Source organism: Falco rusticolus, chromosome 13 (assembly GCF_015220075.1).
Source record: "Falco rusticolus isolate bFalRus1 chromosome 13, bFalRus1.pri, whole genome shotgun sequence".
Classification (NCBI taxonomy): Eukaryota; Metazoa; Chordata; class Aves; order Falconiformes; family Falconidae; genus Falco; species Falco rusticolus.
This window is the reverse complement of record NC_051199.1, coordinates 7,768,895-7,784,954: the sequence shown is the minus strand read 5'-3', so window position 1 is coordinate 7,784,954 and position 16,060 is coordinate 7,768,895. Positions and strand designations below refer to the sequence as shown.

At 38.9% G+C, this 16,060-nt stretch overlaps 1 protein-coding gene across 12 annotated transcripts in view; it reads left to right on the top strand.

Annotated features, from left to right (window-relative positions):
• Nucleotides 1–16,036, top strand: part of NMNAT3 (nicotinamide nucleotide adenylyltransferase 3) — a 33,030-nt gene extending 16,994 nt beyond the window's left edge. For 11 of the 12 annotated variants that reach the window (XM_037407247.1, XM_037407245.1, XM_037407249.1 and 8 more), the window contains 3 exons: nt 4,742–4,925; nt 10,853–10,962; nt 15,381–16,036. In XM_037407247.1, coding sequence (XP_037263144.1) covers nt 4,742–4,925; nt 10,853–10,962; nt 15,381–15,790 — 704 coding nt within the window. In that variant the 3' untranslated portion in view covers nt 15,791–16,036. Of the gene's footprint in view, nt 1–2,488; nt 3,558–4,741; nt 4,926–10,852; nt 10,963–15,380 lie in introns of those variants that run through there. The other variant, XM_037407251.1, reaches the window with a different exon arrangement.
• The last annotated feature ends 24 nt before the right edge of the window (nt 16,037–16,060 follow it).

Below are 16,060 nucleotides of genomic sequence, written 5' to 3'. Positions count from 1 at the left end.
CTATTTTATTTTCCTTTTTCATGCTTGGCAGTCTCTACATGCATGTCATGGGAGGGTAAGCATGGGCTGGTATTTTGATATTTAATCTAAACAAAGATTTAGATACTGCTCCCTCCACCCCAGTGTATTACAACCTATAAATCAAATTAACATTTTTGTTTAAATGGAACAATGAAAAATTGTTCTATTAGTTACCCTAGTATTAGTAGGCTGAGGTTTCTGGGAGGATAACTGTTGATTTCTTGTGGGTTCAATGGAAACCATTACTATTACCATGTGATTTTAATGTGTGTATTCTCACACACAGAAGGCTGATAAAAGAAATTAAATAATCCAGTTAACTAACCATATTCATAAAAGCAAGTGTGCCAGTGGTTGTTTCAGTGAATAAATGAAAAATGAATTAGTGTAAGCTCTTATTGCATCTTAGATGATTGAACATGAGGTTGTATTGTAACTATTTTCCAACATTGTTCACTTCTGATAGCAAGTTTTAAATTGTTTTACATTTTGAAATAGCTGACACTACTCATGAAGGAGGACTTGACTCCTCAACAACCAAAGTGATTTTTGTTATTTATGTATGTCATGTATGTACTATGCAGTAAAATTTAAACTGTTCATCAGACTCACTTTGTTATATTTTAGAAGTGTAGGAAACTTTATGCTCTTAGACCAGGCTTAATAAAGCAGAGAAAATGCTTATTCCTGGACAAACCCTCCAAAATCCAAACCAAAAATTTGCAATCCTGTGTCTGGCAATTGTTCACATGAATGCACTAATTTATAGAAGTTAATCTCTTGTCCAGTGCTGATAAGGAAATTGAGGCAGTCTCCAAAAGAAAACCCAAACATGAAGCCCAGGGAATTTTCTTTGGCTTATGCTAATAAACTTTGGATTCATGGGACAGAAACTTTACACAGGCCATGAGTTAAAAACTGTCATCTTGATTAAAGTTTATTGGGTTGTGGAGAGGTTTTTTGGTGGTTGGTTTTCAGTGGGGTTTGTTTCTTTTTCATGTTTCATTTTCAGTGGGGGTGTTGCAGTGTTTGAGGTTGGTTTTTTCTTTGGTGTTTGGGCTTCAGGGTGGTTTGGGGTTTGGTTGTTTGGGTTTTTTTATGTTTAGTGTTTTTTGGTTTGGTGATTTTTCAGTTTTTTTGCTGTTTAGGTGTGGGTTTGAGAGGGGGTATTGGCTTTTCAGGGTTTTTCTGGTTAGGGTTTTTTTTTTTCCCCTGTGCATGAGCATTATATGGTCTGTAAACTAATGTCCATATCTGCAGAAAGGGAAAAATTGCATATTTGAGTTGGTGTCACAATTGATATCATAGAAGCTACCAGCAAGTCTTAACTCTGGGGTTTTTTCTGTCATAAATGTAAGTTAGCAGAGCTGAATACTGAATGGCAAGGAGTTTCATTCTAACCTTGAGATGAGATTGGCATTTGTCTGTAATATTTTTATGTAAGCCTGTATCAGTGAAACTTTTAAAGCGTTGGAGTTTTAACAGGAAGGTACCAAACTACCTTAAAGTAAGTGTGTTGGCTTATCTGCTGTTTTCAGTTATATGTAACCATAAAAGCATGAAACACGCAACTTTTGCTACTGTCATTACTTATGGCTAATGTACATTGGTACTGGCTGTTTATAGTGATGTGCTGTAAATCTAAACTCTTACCTAGAAGAGATACTACTTGGGGTAGTTACTTTGTTATAAAGAACCAGGCTGCATAAACAGATGTGCCTAATTCTCAGTTGTCATAGAAATGCAAAAGAGGCTTACATTTTGTAGGCACTGTTCAGCAGGGAATAAAGTTTCTAAAAACTTTGTTTATGCTAAAAGAGTACTATTTCATAGTACTTACTTAACAGTATCATGGAAAAGGAGGGAAATAAAGCAGCAAAGTCCTATTGCAGCCTGCTCTGGAGGTGGCAGAACAGCAATGGGGTCATTCCTGCCCGCTGGGCAGGTTAACACCATAAAGCTGCAGAGCTTCCCAGTCTGTTGTGGATTTTCCTATGACACTGAGAGGAAGATGTGTAGTGGGCAAGAGTTAAATGTATGGAAGTATTTCTTTCGTTTGGTTTTTTTATAGTGATTATTTCCTTTTATTATTTACTTTTTGTATAGTTTCTAGTAGTAAATCCCAGACATTATTACTAGGAGAAATTAATCTTTAAAAGCCCCACCAAACTACACATAGAATTTTATATGAAACTAGCATTTGATAAATTTGCTGTAGTATTAATAACCTAATTCAGCATTACAGTTTGTGTTAGTGTTTGTGACAATTTACAGTGACCTTTATTACAGAAGAATAAATATCTGTTTTCCTTTATAATACTGTTTCAACATGTTTGAGGAAAATTTTTTGTTTCATTATTTTTTTATTCTTAGTTTTCTAAACATTTATCCTAAGCAGTTCTTAGAGAATATAAATTCATAGCAAGAGGAAATTTTTTGCTGTTTTTGATAGGATTGTTTTGAAAAGCAATGCCACTTAAGAGCCTGGAGGATTTTATACATACTTGGGACAAGCAATAATAAATACTTCATGATGAAAACAAATAGCATTCCAAAGAAATAGAATTTGAAGTTAATTCTGGACCAGGGAGGGTTTGAAACTACCTGTAATAATTTATGGGACAGAGAAGAGAATTGCGGTGGAAATTTAAAAAAAAAAAACAAGGTGGCAGAATTTAATTATTTCCTGTTTGCATGCCTGCCAGAGTTAAGAAGCATATTTGAATAGGTGAACTTTTAAGTTACTGTAGAGGACAGAAGTTATTTAGAGCCAGTAATAAACTGTTCTATATTTTGAGTACTAAAGCTTGCATTTTTAGGTGGAAAGCTCTCATGTACATCATGTTTGCATAGTGCTGGGTTACTCAGTTGTTGTGAGTCATCTTGGTTATTGTATGTGATTTTAGGTACCTTAAGTGTTAGCAACCTTGATTTTTCTCTTCCAGTTGGTTTTATTTCTGCTTTGGAACAAGCTGATATGGCCTCAGAAGCTCTTATCGATATAATCCAATTTATGTGGTTCTAGGCCAGACTCTAGACTGAAATCTTTACAAATCGCAAGAATACGGCAGAGTTGCAGTCATTCTTGGCTAGCGTGATTTCATACGATTTTAATTTTTACATTTAATGTTTTCATTTAAAATATAAGGGAACAATTTATATCTAGAAACTGAAAAGAAAGGAACTGAAATTTGGAAAATAAAATTATTGTGTGAGGACAAACCTTGTAATAAGGGTAACATTAATGAGTTCAGACTGTAATGTCTTTCCCTTTAAATGAGAATGTGTTATAGCATTGTATTTTATCAAAGTACCAGAAAATAATTGTTGTTTGTAAGTCAAGTGAAATTATTTCCAATTTCAGATCAAGAGACGGGCTTAATAATATACACATATTTGCATGCTTCTGGAAAATTTTATCTTGGTCTGTTCATCATTTTGCTTATAATGAGGATGTTTTAAAACAGAGGATAGTTTGGACTGACCTTTCAACAGGAGACAGGCCTGTAAATCTCGCTGAATCTTAATGCTATTTTGTAAGTCAAACTCACTTAAGTTCTTTTGAAAATTTTACCCTATTATATCAAAACAAATATGAAGTTACTAAATTGTCATTTTAGAATATTAAATTGTCATGTGCCAGTATCAGAAATTATGAGTCCAGGTGTATCATTTCCATTACAAAGCAACAGAAGGAACTTGCTGCATTTAAGTTTCTTTGTTGAAACAACTGAATTAGGAAAAAAGAAAGAGGATTTTTCCCCCTTCAGTATCATATTTGGTGTAGTTATTTAAAATGCTTGTTACATTAGAAATCATTTTTGTTTCATTTCTGTTTATTTGAAACACCCTTTCTCCCCTTTCTGTTACTGGAGGTGTGTGGCCCATATCAGTGCTCTATTTCCCTGTTGATTTCTTAAAATGAGAGCTACAGTTCTGTTCCCTGAATTTAGGCCACAACTGCAAAGTCTAACATAAAAAAGCTTGTGTTAATGATTACATTATGTTACAGGAGTAGAAAAATATGGGCATTTTTTCAAATTTAATCAACATCATCAGCCAGATAGAAAGGGTCTTTAATAGCTTTTAAGCTGGTGTTTGGACCATAGTGCTATAAGTCTAACTTGAGATTTCATTAGCCCCATCTTTGTTCTTGAATCTTCTGATTTGTCTGAATCATATTAATCACAGCTGCTGTAATTTATATGCTGTAATTAATATGCTGTAATTTTGGCTTTAACACAATGAAAAGGCACAATGATTTTGATAAATAACAAGCATCAGATGCTTAAGAACAAAGCAGTGGTCAGTTAAGTCATGCATTGCTCTGGCTATATAACAGCTGCACTTACTGGAATATAAAACTTAGTTATATCTAGCAATTTTGATGGTTTGCATCATAAATTGTAAACTTCTCTACTTGCTTGAAAATGGTATGTTCATCCAGCTGTCCTTTTTCAATCATCTAAAACAATAAACATTGATAGTAATTGTGAGCAGTTCACAGAGGAGCAAGGCTGCTTTTTAATTTTTGTAATTGCTGTTTCTGTATTAAAAATAATACCTAAATGAAGTTGTTCATAGCCTGTTATAACTTTGATGTTAACTGTGTTTTGAAGAGGTTGGACTAGATGAACTCACAAGGTCCCATCCACCCTAAAATTTCAAGATTCTGTGAAAATGACGTATTTTTCCTTTTTTCTTTTCTTTTTTTCAAAAGGAAGGTATCAGGTGATTGAAGGTATTATGTCTCCTGTTAATGACAGCTACGGAAAGAAAGGCTTGGTTTCGGCAAGGCACCGGATAGCAATGGCTAAACTAGCACTGGAGACGTCTGATTGGATTCGAGTTGATCCATGGGAGAGTGAGCAGGAGACATGGACAGAGACAGTAAAAGTATTAAGGTAATTACTTTTTTCTCCCCTTTTCTTTATGAAGCTACTGATTGCCAGAAATCTGTCTACCAGATCAATGCACAGAAGTTGCTCCTGTTAAAACCCCCGAGCAAAGCAGAACATGTCTGTTTATGGCATCATCTGCTATGAGATAAAGTATTATATCTGTGAGCAATGAAAATTCACATCACTTTCCTTCAGAAAGGTTGTGTAGTCAGTATTCCCCATCTGGAGTCTTTCCTTTCCGAGTGCAAAGCAGATATGTTTTCCTCATGCCTATGCAATACTGTACAGTACTGCACTTTCGCCATTTAGGTAGTTAGATGCGTGTTGGAAAGCCTCTGCCAAGAAAGGGTCTTGCAAAATTATAGTTGCTGAAAGAGTTCTGCAGAAAAGTTCTTGGCTGTCATGTTATTTCTATTGGGTATAAGCCTCTAAGCCTGTAATATAGGTATCTTAGTCAGAAAGTAAGAGAGTTTACAAACAAACCTATTCTTCAGGAGCATTCCTATTTCAGATTAGCTATGTTGGCATTATTATGCCTGCAGGTTTATCTAGTCACACATCCTTGAAAAGTTTTCATATTAACTATAATGGCAAGTTAAATGCAAGCCCATAACTGCTGATGTTTTCTTCAAAATTACTGAGTTGGCTGTGGTTTTGTGCTGGAAGATAAAATTAAAGAGTTTGTCCCAAACCTGTTAACTTGATGTAAGGACTTTGAAACGTACCTTTTTCCCATATGATTGGTCTTGGTAATAAATGCAGGCGAGGTATGAAAACACAAACTTCTTGTGCTAGCCACTCTTTTGGAAACATAGATGCTACAGCATTCAACAGATACTGTTGAAGTGAAAGAGTTCATTTATGTCTTTCAAGAAAGCAAGTGTGCTATAAGAACTATCAATGATTCTTCATTTCTATCCACATTTTCTAGGTTACTCTCTCACTCAGAACAGTTGTACATGTAGCTTAAGGCTCTAAAATGTGCCTTCCAACAACTGCCCAGAAAGCTCTTGTGGTCTTTATGAAAGCAGTTAAAAACCAGACCGGTTATTTTACAAAAACATACATCAAAATACCCTACATACTTACCAGACAATTAGTGGAGCCTTTTCAGTTCTGCTTCTGTTTGCTTCACTGACTGAACACAGATATCCAGTTGCTTATTCTGTGCCTTCCAGCCAGCCAGTAGAATAGGATCAGAGCAGAAGGAAGACTAGGCAACGCTACCCTGTCTTTGCAGAAAACCTTTCTGTTCCTTTCTCTAATCACAATTGTATATTCCAGTGTGAGAAATCACCAAAAGGTCTGTCCTGCAGTATTCGTTGGGTATGGAATTTTTCTCCTAAACTTCAGTTTTGTAAAACTATTTTCCTCCAGAGAAGCAGCTACAAACTTAAGGATCAGGTGATCCTATTTACAAAGGCACAGCCTCAACTGAAGTACTATTTTTTGGTTTGTAAACTGTAAATCCACCTCAGAGTCCTTTAGGATAAGAGGTATAGTAAATAAAACCTGTATGTATAATTTTCTGCTCAGAGAAAGTAGTATCAATGTCGTACAGACAGCCAAACTTCCTGTCTGCCTAGAAAGTTTACACAAATACATTAGAAACAAAAGGAGGGCTAAGGATAATCTTCATCCTTTATTAGATGTGACAGGGAACATTGCCAGAAAGGATGAGGAAAAGGCTGAGGTACTTAATGTTTTCTTTGCCTCAGTCTTTAATAGCAAGACCAGCTTCCCTCTGGGTACTCAGCCTCCTGAGCTGGAAGACAGGGATGAGGAGCAGAATGTAGTCCCCACAGTCCAGGAGGAAACAGTCAGTGACCTGCTGCTCCACTTGGACATGCACAAGTCTATGGGGCCAGATGGGATCCATGTGAGGGTACTGAGGGAGCTAGCGGAGGAGCTCACCAAGCCACTTTCCATCATTTATCAACAGTCCCAGCTAACTGGGGATGTCCCAGAAGACTGGATGTCAGCCAGTGTGACATACATCTACAAGAAGGGCCAGAAGGAGGATCCGCGACACTACGGGCCTGCCAGCCTGCCCTGGGTGCCGGGGAAGGTGCCGGAGCAGACGGTGCTGAGCACCATCACCCAGCACGTGCAGGACAGCCGGGGGGTCAGGCCCGGCCAGCGCGGGGTTATGGCAGGCAGGGCCTGCCTGGCTGCCCTGATCTCCTTGTGGGACAAGGTGACCCCCCTGACGGGTGAGGGACAGGCTGCGGGTGGTGGCTGCCCGGGCTGGAGCGAAGCCTTTGGCACCGTCCCCACAGCATCTCCTGCAGCCACCGGCTGCTCCCGGCCGGACCGGGGGGGCTCTGCGCGGGGTCAGGAGCTGGGGGGCGGCCGGGCCAGGGAGCGGTGGGGAATGGAGTCACATCCCACCGGCACCGGGCACATGGGGGGGTTCCCCAGGCTCAGCACTGGGGCCTGTCCTGTTTAATACCTTTATTGATGATCTGGACAAAGGGATTGAGTGCACCGTCAGGAAGTTTGCAGATGACACCAAGTTGGGGGGAGTGTTGATATGCTTGAGGGTAGGAAGGCTCTGCAGAGGGATCTGGACGGGCTGGACCAAGGAAGGCCAATTGTACAGATTAACGAGGCTCAGTGCCAGGTCCTGCACCTGGGTCACAGCAACCCCAGGCAATGCTACAGGCTGGGGAAAGAGCAACTGGAAAGCCACCTGACGGAAAAGGGCCTGGGGGTGCTGTCTGATGGCCAGCTGAACACAAGCAGGCAGTGTGCTCATGTGACCAAGGCAGCCAACAGTGTCCTGGCTTGATCCAAAACAGTGTGGCCGGCAGGACCAGGGCAGTGATGTTCCCCCCATACTTGGCACGGGTGAGGTCACATCTCAAATCCTGGGTTCAATTTTGGGCCACTCACTTCAAGAGGGACATGGAGGTGCTGGAGCATGTTGAGAATGGCAAAGGAGCTGGTGAAGGGTCTAGAGAACAAGTCTTATGAGGAGCAGCTGAGGGAACTGGGGCTGTTCAGCCTGGAGAAAAGGAGACTCAGGGGACACCTTATCGCTCCCTACAGCTGCCTGACAGGGGCTGCAGGCAGATGGGGATCAGTCTCTTCTCCCAGGTAACAAGTGGCAGGACAAGAGGAAACAGCCTCAAGTTGTGCCAGTGGAGGTTTAGATCAGATATTAGGAAAAAATTTTCCCTGAAAGGGTGGTGAAGCATTGGAACAGGCTGCCCAGGGAAGTGGTGGAATCACCATCTCTGGAGGCATTTAAAAAACACATAGATGTGGTGCTTAGTGACATGGCTTATTGGTAGATTTGGCAGTCCTGGATTAATGGTTGGACTTGATGATCTCAGAAATCTTTTCCAGCCTAATTGATTGTATGATTCTATGAAAGTGAACCTCTAGTTTCATAAATAAATTCACAAAATGTTAAAATGTATGCCTGTTAAGGAGAGAAATGAGCTTAAATAATTTTTTTCCTAAATGATAACCTGTATTAATGAGCTGGACCAGTGCCATAATCTGATGTTGAACCCTGTCCCTTGGATGTGGGAAGTAGCATCCTGATGAAACAGTACACGTAGGTGTTTTGGCTTTGTATTTTATTTTAACTGTCATACATTGATATTAAAAAAAAAGAGGCAGCTTTAAGGCTAGAACCTTACCAAGTATAAACAGGCAATGGTTTATAGTGAAGTTGTGCTTCTTCATAGGTGTTGAAGGTTAATCTAGAGATTCTTCCCTGGTCAAGGAACCGAGAACCAATTGCTGCCTTCACTATAATCTCCCTCAGGTGGGAACTTTAGCACCAATAGAAAGAGATTTTGCTATTGCAAGGCAAAGGCAAAAAACATTATTGTACCTAAATGTCTCTTCTTATCAGTATTTTGAATTGTATGCTTAGCTGCAGTAGAACATTGTGTCCTGAGACATGAGTGGCCTTTTCCTACAGGACTTGTTTTACCTAAGCGCGGTGAAAATGTCATATTTCATCAGAATCAGTGGATTTTGCAGAGGGTCCCAAATAGTTATGACATAAAAGAATTTTGAGGAGCAAAGGTCATACCTCACTTGTGACAATGCTATTAGTTGCCTGTTACGTTTAGTGAGAATGGAAATTTTGGAGACTATCTCAAGGCTTTTTTTAGAGAGGAGGAGGGAGCATGATAGAGCTATTTCCCATGTTGTTTGTGAAAATTCTTCCTAGACAAGAAAACAGTACTGTCAGAAACCAAAGAACTATATTAATTTGTCCTGTAATGTAGATTTGATTGTGGTGTGGATATGCTATGAATTAATTTAGAGTTGGCAAAGATGTATCTTACCCAACTTTCATTAGATTGTACTTGTGATTTAATTATATAGTTATTCAAAGCTTCATGCACTGTTCGGAAAACGCTTGCTAAACTGACAGTTGGTATACCTTTAAAATAATTTAAGCCTCCCTGCCCCAGCACTTGAAACACATGCTGAACAGACCTTTTGGCAGTTAAGATTTTGCAGAGCTTGTAACATTAGTCCTGCAGCGAGCTCTTTGCCAAGAGTTCTTATTTTTGAGTCACGGCCTAAGAATTTCAGCCTATCGTACAAAGATAGTGTGCTTGACTATGCATAGCATCAGCCTGTTTACAACAAGGCAGGATTAAAAATAGAAATGTAGGAAAGTACAGGCCAAGTTACTGCTACTTACACTCTACTACTGTATGTTCCTCACCTCTTGTCTCTGCAGTTTCTTTAGCCAGTGGCTGAGCATCAAAAATTACTGGAGATTGTTATGCAGCCTGTCTAGGTGTGGATTCCTGACACTGATGCACCTTATTGCTGTGACTAGAAGTATTTGCATGATTTGGAGTGTACATTTAAATCACTAAACTGTAAATTCATTCCTTAGGCCAGACATACAAAGGGTTACCTATGGCTTTGTACATGCACTGAATTCAGACTGTACCTTGTAACTCATAATCTTTGCTTTGATACAGTTATATAAGACCTGATGCTCACTTTGGCTATATATGTACTAGACAGAGATGGGACACTGGCTTGAGCCTGTGTCTGCCTGTCCTGTTCAACCGCAAGCTTGTTTCCTGAAATGGTTTTGGCTCCTGCTCGTATGAGCAGTGCCTAAGCACAGCCCAGGATGGTGCAAGTTCAGTACTATTCCAAACAGGCAAGGCCATGCTGATTTGAAAGGAAAGGAGTTCAGGTGTTTGGATCCAAGATTAGCACTTGCTCTCATGATCAAGGAAAGGGTCACTACCATGACATAATAGTACCAGTACTGCAGTGAGGCACCAGTGACGAGGAACAGCAAAAGAATAAAAGTAATAGAAACGTGGAAAAACTGTCGAAAGGGTCCTTGCCTGCCTTCATGGATCTGAACTCGCTGAAATTAGAAGCATAGCAGATGTCAGAAGTTTTACAAGAATTGTATATTCTGGGTTTCTCAGGATTATGATTCTTTTAATTAAAATGAAAGGGAAAACCACATGGTGTGAACTCAGGGAATGTTTTTATGGAGGAGAGGATGAGAGAGAACAAGAATGTCTCCTGAAAATAGCACACATTATAGAAACATCATCATGAGGGGTTGTATTTAATCAAGGAATTCAATCTAGTGATTAAAGTGTGATTTAATCCTGTTTAAAGCAAAAACCTCCACAATGTTTTAAATGTAATGTTGCTACCAAAATTGCTGTAACGGTAGAATTTCAAAAAGGAATTAAAAACCAGAATGCCATTATGGAGATTGTTTGTGAATTCTGCGTAATGTTAACTGCATTGATACTAATCTCATGGTAGAATGAATATGCTAAATTCTTAACAAATTTTATTCAAATCCAAAGTGCATAAAGCAGACTGTGTTCTTGAATCTGAAAGTGCCAGGTAATCGCTTTGTGCATCTCTGAGAGGATTACCTCACACAGAAGCCTTTATTTTAAATGCAGGCACCATTACAATGAATCACTCAGATTGCTCCAGTCCAAGAAGGAATTAATGAAAAACAAACAGCCCATAGAAAGATCTACGGAGGATTCCCTTTCTTACCAGCACTCAGGTTGGTTCATAACTGTAAACCTGACTCTTTTGTTTAGCATTAAAACCAATACAGCTTTACCAGACTAGACTAATTGAGTAAGTTGAACACAGTAGCTGGTAAATTTTGAGAGTTGGAGCTGCCTACCAAAAACAAGCCATGCCAAATGCCAGCATGACTTCTGGTGCAGTTATTTTGCAGTAACTCCAACAGATAGGAAACTTGTTTTGGTTTTTTTATCTTGGTTTTATAAGCATCTCTTTAGCTGTGTCAGAGATGTATGTTGTGGCCCTGCTGGTTTTGCAAAGCATAGAATATATGAATAAAAACCAAAAAGTATAGGGATTATTTAGAACTGTAATTGTTAGAGTATGGGCGAAGTATATGGATACCACACCAGTGATGCTGATGCATTGATGTTTACTGCATTTCTGGACAGAAAAGCTTCTGTTGACATTAGAAGTATGGCAGGTTCTGCAAATGCTGTTCAGTTTCGGGTTTCCTATTTTATTATATTCCCTAGCCCTACAACTTGCTGGGATGCTGCTAAATTTTTGATACATTAGATTTTTCCTGAAGTATTGCAGCACTTGTTGGACATGAATAATGCATTTAAATTGTTCATGGTTATACAAAAGTTTAAAAAAGATGAGGAGTTGTATCTTTGTAGGTGGTAGTGAAAAAGAAGTCTCAAGGCATTTGGACTGCAGTGGAATCTTGTGTCTGATGGGGTTAATGATTGTTAGCAAGTGGCAAGTCAGATTATTCCACATTGCCACACTATAGTGTGAAAGTAGTAAAGAATATTTTAATTTTCCATTACAAAAAATTATTTTGGCTATTATTTCCTGTAGTTATTTCAGTATGTAAAAATGGTCAAGAAAAAAATGTTAAAACTAGTTTTTCTTTCCCAATAAAGTTTCTCAGTTTAGAATTCATCAGTCATCATCACAGGATTCCTCTATGGTCAGAAACAAAGTGCATGGCAAAAACTAGGTGAGAAGGAGGATGGGCAAGAAATGGGTTTCTCTGTCTTGTACACAGTGGCTGGATTATTTTTTAATTTATTTCTATCTGGCATCAATCCACAAAGAACAATCCTTTAGTCAGAACGGAGAAAGGCTAGCATCCTGTTGTTACGTACCTTTTCTGCCTTCAGTGCTTTGACTGACTGGGCAGTGATACACATTTGGCTATATTAAACATGCAGCCCACCCAAGAGGGAGTGGAATGACTTCTTTCCAATTCCTTTGATCACTAGCATGGTATGGCATGGGAAATGGAGAATGATCAAGAGCTACGGAGAACTCCAGAGCAAAGTAGATTTCTTTCCCTTTCTCATAAATAAATGCTGGTTAGCACAAACTTTCTGATATGCAACTGACCCAATTCCTCCTCCATGCCCCATTCCCACCCCCAAAAAAAATCCCATCCCAACAATGAACTCTGTTGACTTGGGGTTTTCTGTGAAGTTTTTAGAACAGCTCAGTCACCTAATGGAAGCTTTCACATCAGCTTGATGGCTGAATTTAGCAGTGGCAAAATTCAATAATATACTTTCTTCCTACTAAATGTGTGCCTACTAAACTGTAAGATGTCTTTGCATGGTCCTGAACCTCATGATTTTGTTCCACATGAAACAATCAGGTCACTTTAATGTATATTGCAAATAAAAAGGTTTACTGAGGACAGGTGTAAACAAATGATTGTAGTTTTAATAAACTTAGCATTGTTTACTAGTGCTAGTCATTCAGGAAGAAGATGAAAACAAGAATACAGAGTTAGTCTTCTCTGTTTTTCAGTGTCCAGGGATTTGCCATCCCTCCTTGATTCACTAAATATAGATTCATACGCAGTATTTCTTCTCCTGCTTACAAGAGATGGTTGATTGTCTTCATTTCATTTTTAATTGAATCCCCTGCACTTCTGGTCTCTCAGTTGCCTTACATGAATGACTTTGTTGTCACCTGTTGAATGCTTTTCCCTGGCATACTTTATCAGCAGTCTCCCTTAATTAGATCTTAAATCCCGCTACTTCCTTTGTGTTGATAGTTATTTCTCCTTTAGCTTACCCTCTTCCTTTTCCCTGAACACTTCAAAGAATGGAAATTCATTTTTGTCCACCATCATCAACTGAGCTACGCCAATCAAAACCAAGCAAAAATTTCCCTGATCCAGCCATACCATGGCCTGAAGTAAAGGCTATTGTACTTACTTAAAAAAGGAGCGCTGCAGCAGCCATTTGGGTTTTATGCCATTATCTATAGTGGAAGCTGAACATCATTTAGCAAAGTGCCCTTGAAAGGCCAAAGACACATTTTTCTCATTGGCACAGATGATGTGGGGATATGCAGAGATATATTTCTAAAATTGACAATATTTTTTTAAAGCCTACAATCTATTAATTTAGCTTCTGTTAACCTAGAACTGCAATGCATGTGCATGCAGAGAAAACCCATCAACACTATAAAAGCTCTGGTGTAATACTAGCTCTGATACAGCTTGGGACAGAGCACTGGTTTACTGTGGAGGTTGCTGATAAGTAAAAAGCTGTGACATGAAACCCAGGTATGACTCTGGAAAGCAGGAGACTGGAAACAGTCCTAAACATGGAATTGAGGACAGAGAACTGGACAGGAGGAGTAGAATCTGTGAGTGGGAAGACAAGGAAGATTGGAAATGGCTTGAGGAAATAGATGGGCGTAAGACAGCTTGGAAGGCATGAAGCAGAACTGATCAGCTTTGTCATGACAAAGTTTCCAGATTTCCAGAGTTGTGTGAATCTTCAGGTTCTCGATGTCTCATTGTTCATCAGCTGTCAGAAGTATCTGGGACATTCTTTCAGAGCTTCGTACTCTTGTAGCCCTGGTCACAGACAACTTTTGCAGGTACTTCTGCACTAGCTCAGGTGTCAGAGATGAGAGCATTGAATCTAAAGGTTGCAACCTTGCAGATGCAGGTATCAAAATAAAATTTACTGGGTCGTTTGTGGGGAAGGGGCTGTTACAAAAATTTCACATGCCTACCAAATGCACTAATTATAAACTCTAAAAAAAAACAGAATTACATTTTTAAATATCTGGACAGTCTATGGTGAATTGTCAGACATGAATACCATACAGTCCTCCTTCTATAGTAATGCCACATTGAGAGCACAGGAAAGTGTAGTACAGTACCCTGTCTTTGTTGTAGGGGTTGCAAGGTATGTAGTGAGGGGTGTAAGAGGAGAAGAAATGCTTGCTGTAGTTAACTCAACAGTACATACTAAATCTCTGCAAAACTGAGTGTATCTTAAGGCACTGAAGGTATGCTTTTCATGCATCACCACTGGTATGTTTCTTATTTTTCGAATTGCTGATTTAAGGTGTTTGTATAAGACTTGTAGATGTGCTGTTTACAGCCACAGATAAACGTAAAATGGAGACAATACACCCATCCTCCTTCTTCATTTCACATGAATGCAAGGCTGTGAAAATACCTAGTCAATGTTTGTAAAATACTCAGATGGTATAATGATGAGTGCTGTAGAATAGACTTTGAGGAAAGACTTCTGTACGGAGGCTTAAGCAATTCTTGGTCATTATTCAGATAGCAAATTTGGCTGTAGATCTCTTTGTACTAGAACAAATATGCCATGGCCACATGACACATTATCTGTATAATACTCTTCTGGTTCCAGTTTCTCTAAAATTAAATAAAACTTAGTAGGTCAACTAACTAGCTTATTTTACCAGTAAGCGTAGTTAGATTAAATAGTCCGTCATGTTTTAGATTATATAGGTGAACAAACCCAGGTGAAATTCTGTTGTTCTCTGGCTAATGTGACAGCATGCAAACATTGTGCCTGTGTGCCAGAGTGCCGTAGGGCAGCTGCTTCCTAAGGGATGGGGAGCCATCAGCCATCACAGTGGCAGGCAAGGGACACACTAGCTGGGGCTGGTCCCACAGTACCTGAGCAAAACAAGCAGAGCAGACTGGAGTGCAGTAGCCTGGTTCAACCAAGTCTAGTCCTTGTGCTAAAATAATTATCTTCTTTATTTGCTTCTTCCCCTTTTTGGCTTGCTTGAGTGGAGGAGTAATTTTCCTTTAACATTGTACAGATAATATTTGATACACTGAGTGATGATGAACTAGGTGATAAAGTAATTGTGACCAAACATATAAAATCCAAACTAAATTTTGCTTGCAACTTCTTGAAAGAAAACCGGAGTAAAGGTAAATGATTAAAAAAAAACAAACCACCAAAGCCAAACCAACCAACCAAACAAACAAAAAAACCCCAACCAACAAAAAAAAAAAACCCACAGAAAACAAACCAGACCAAAAAAAAAGCCAAAACAAAACCAAAAAACTTAAGAATTAAAAGCCCAGTTTTAAGTGTAAACTTCCTAGAAAACCAAACAAGTGTAGAAGTCTCTCATTTCCTTTTGTCTTTCCAGGTCTACCAGAATTAAAGCTACTCTGTGGGGCTGATTTTCTACAGACATTTAAGACCCCTAATCTCTGGAAGGAAGAACACATCAAAGAAATTGTGGAAAAGTTTGGTTTAGTCTGTATTAGCCGTGCTGGCTCTGATCCTGCTCAGCATATTAATGAATCAGACCTTCTAACTAAATTTCAGCACAATATCTTTCTGGTGAAAGAGTGGATTCAGAATGAAATCAGCGCAACACAAATACGCTATGCCTTGTGCAGAGGGTTAAGTGTAAAATATCTTATACCAGATTCTGTTATATCCTACATTGCACAGCATAATATCTACACGGAAGAGAGTGAGCGGAAGAATGAAGGTGACTTGCTTCAGCCTCTTAAGTTGTGTAACTCAACAGTAAACCCACTAAATGACTGATGTCTGTAGTGTGTGAAGTGGACAGACCTGGCATTTTTTCATATAAAGTTCTTTCAAAATTTATTTCTTGTTCATGTACATCAGTCCAAAATTTCATTAATTCCTGTGGTGTTTTAACTTCATGTTTTTGTATTTGGAAATGGGGATGTTTAGCTGTGTAGCTTAAAATATATAAAGAACAGCTTCCTTGTGAAAATAAAAGAAATAAGATCTTAACAATAAATATGACTCTCTGGTAACACTTAAGGGTCAAGCATAGTACTTTCCTGA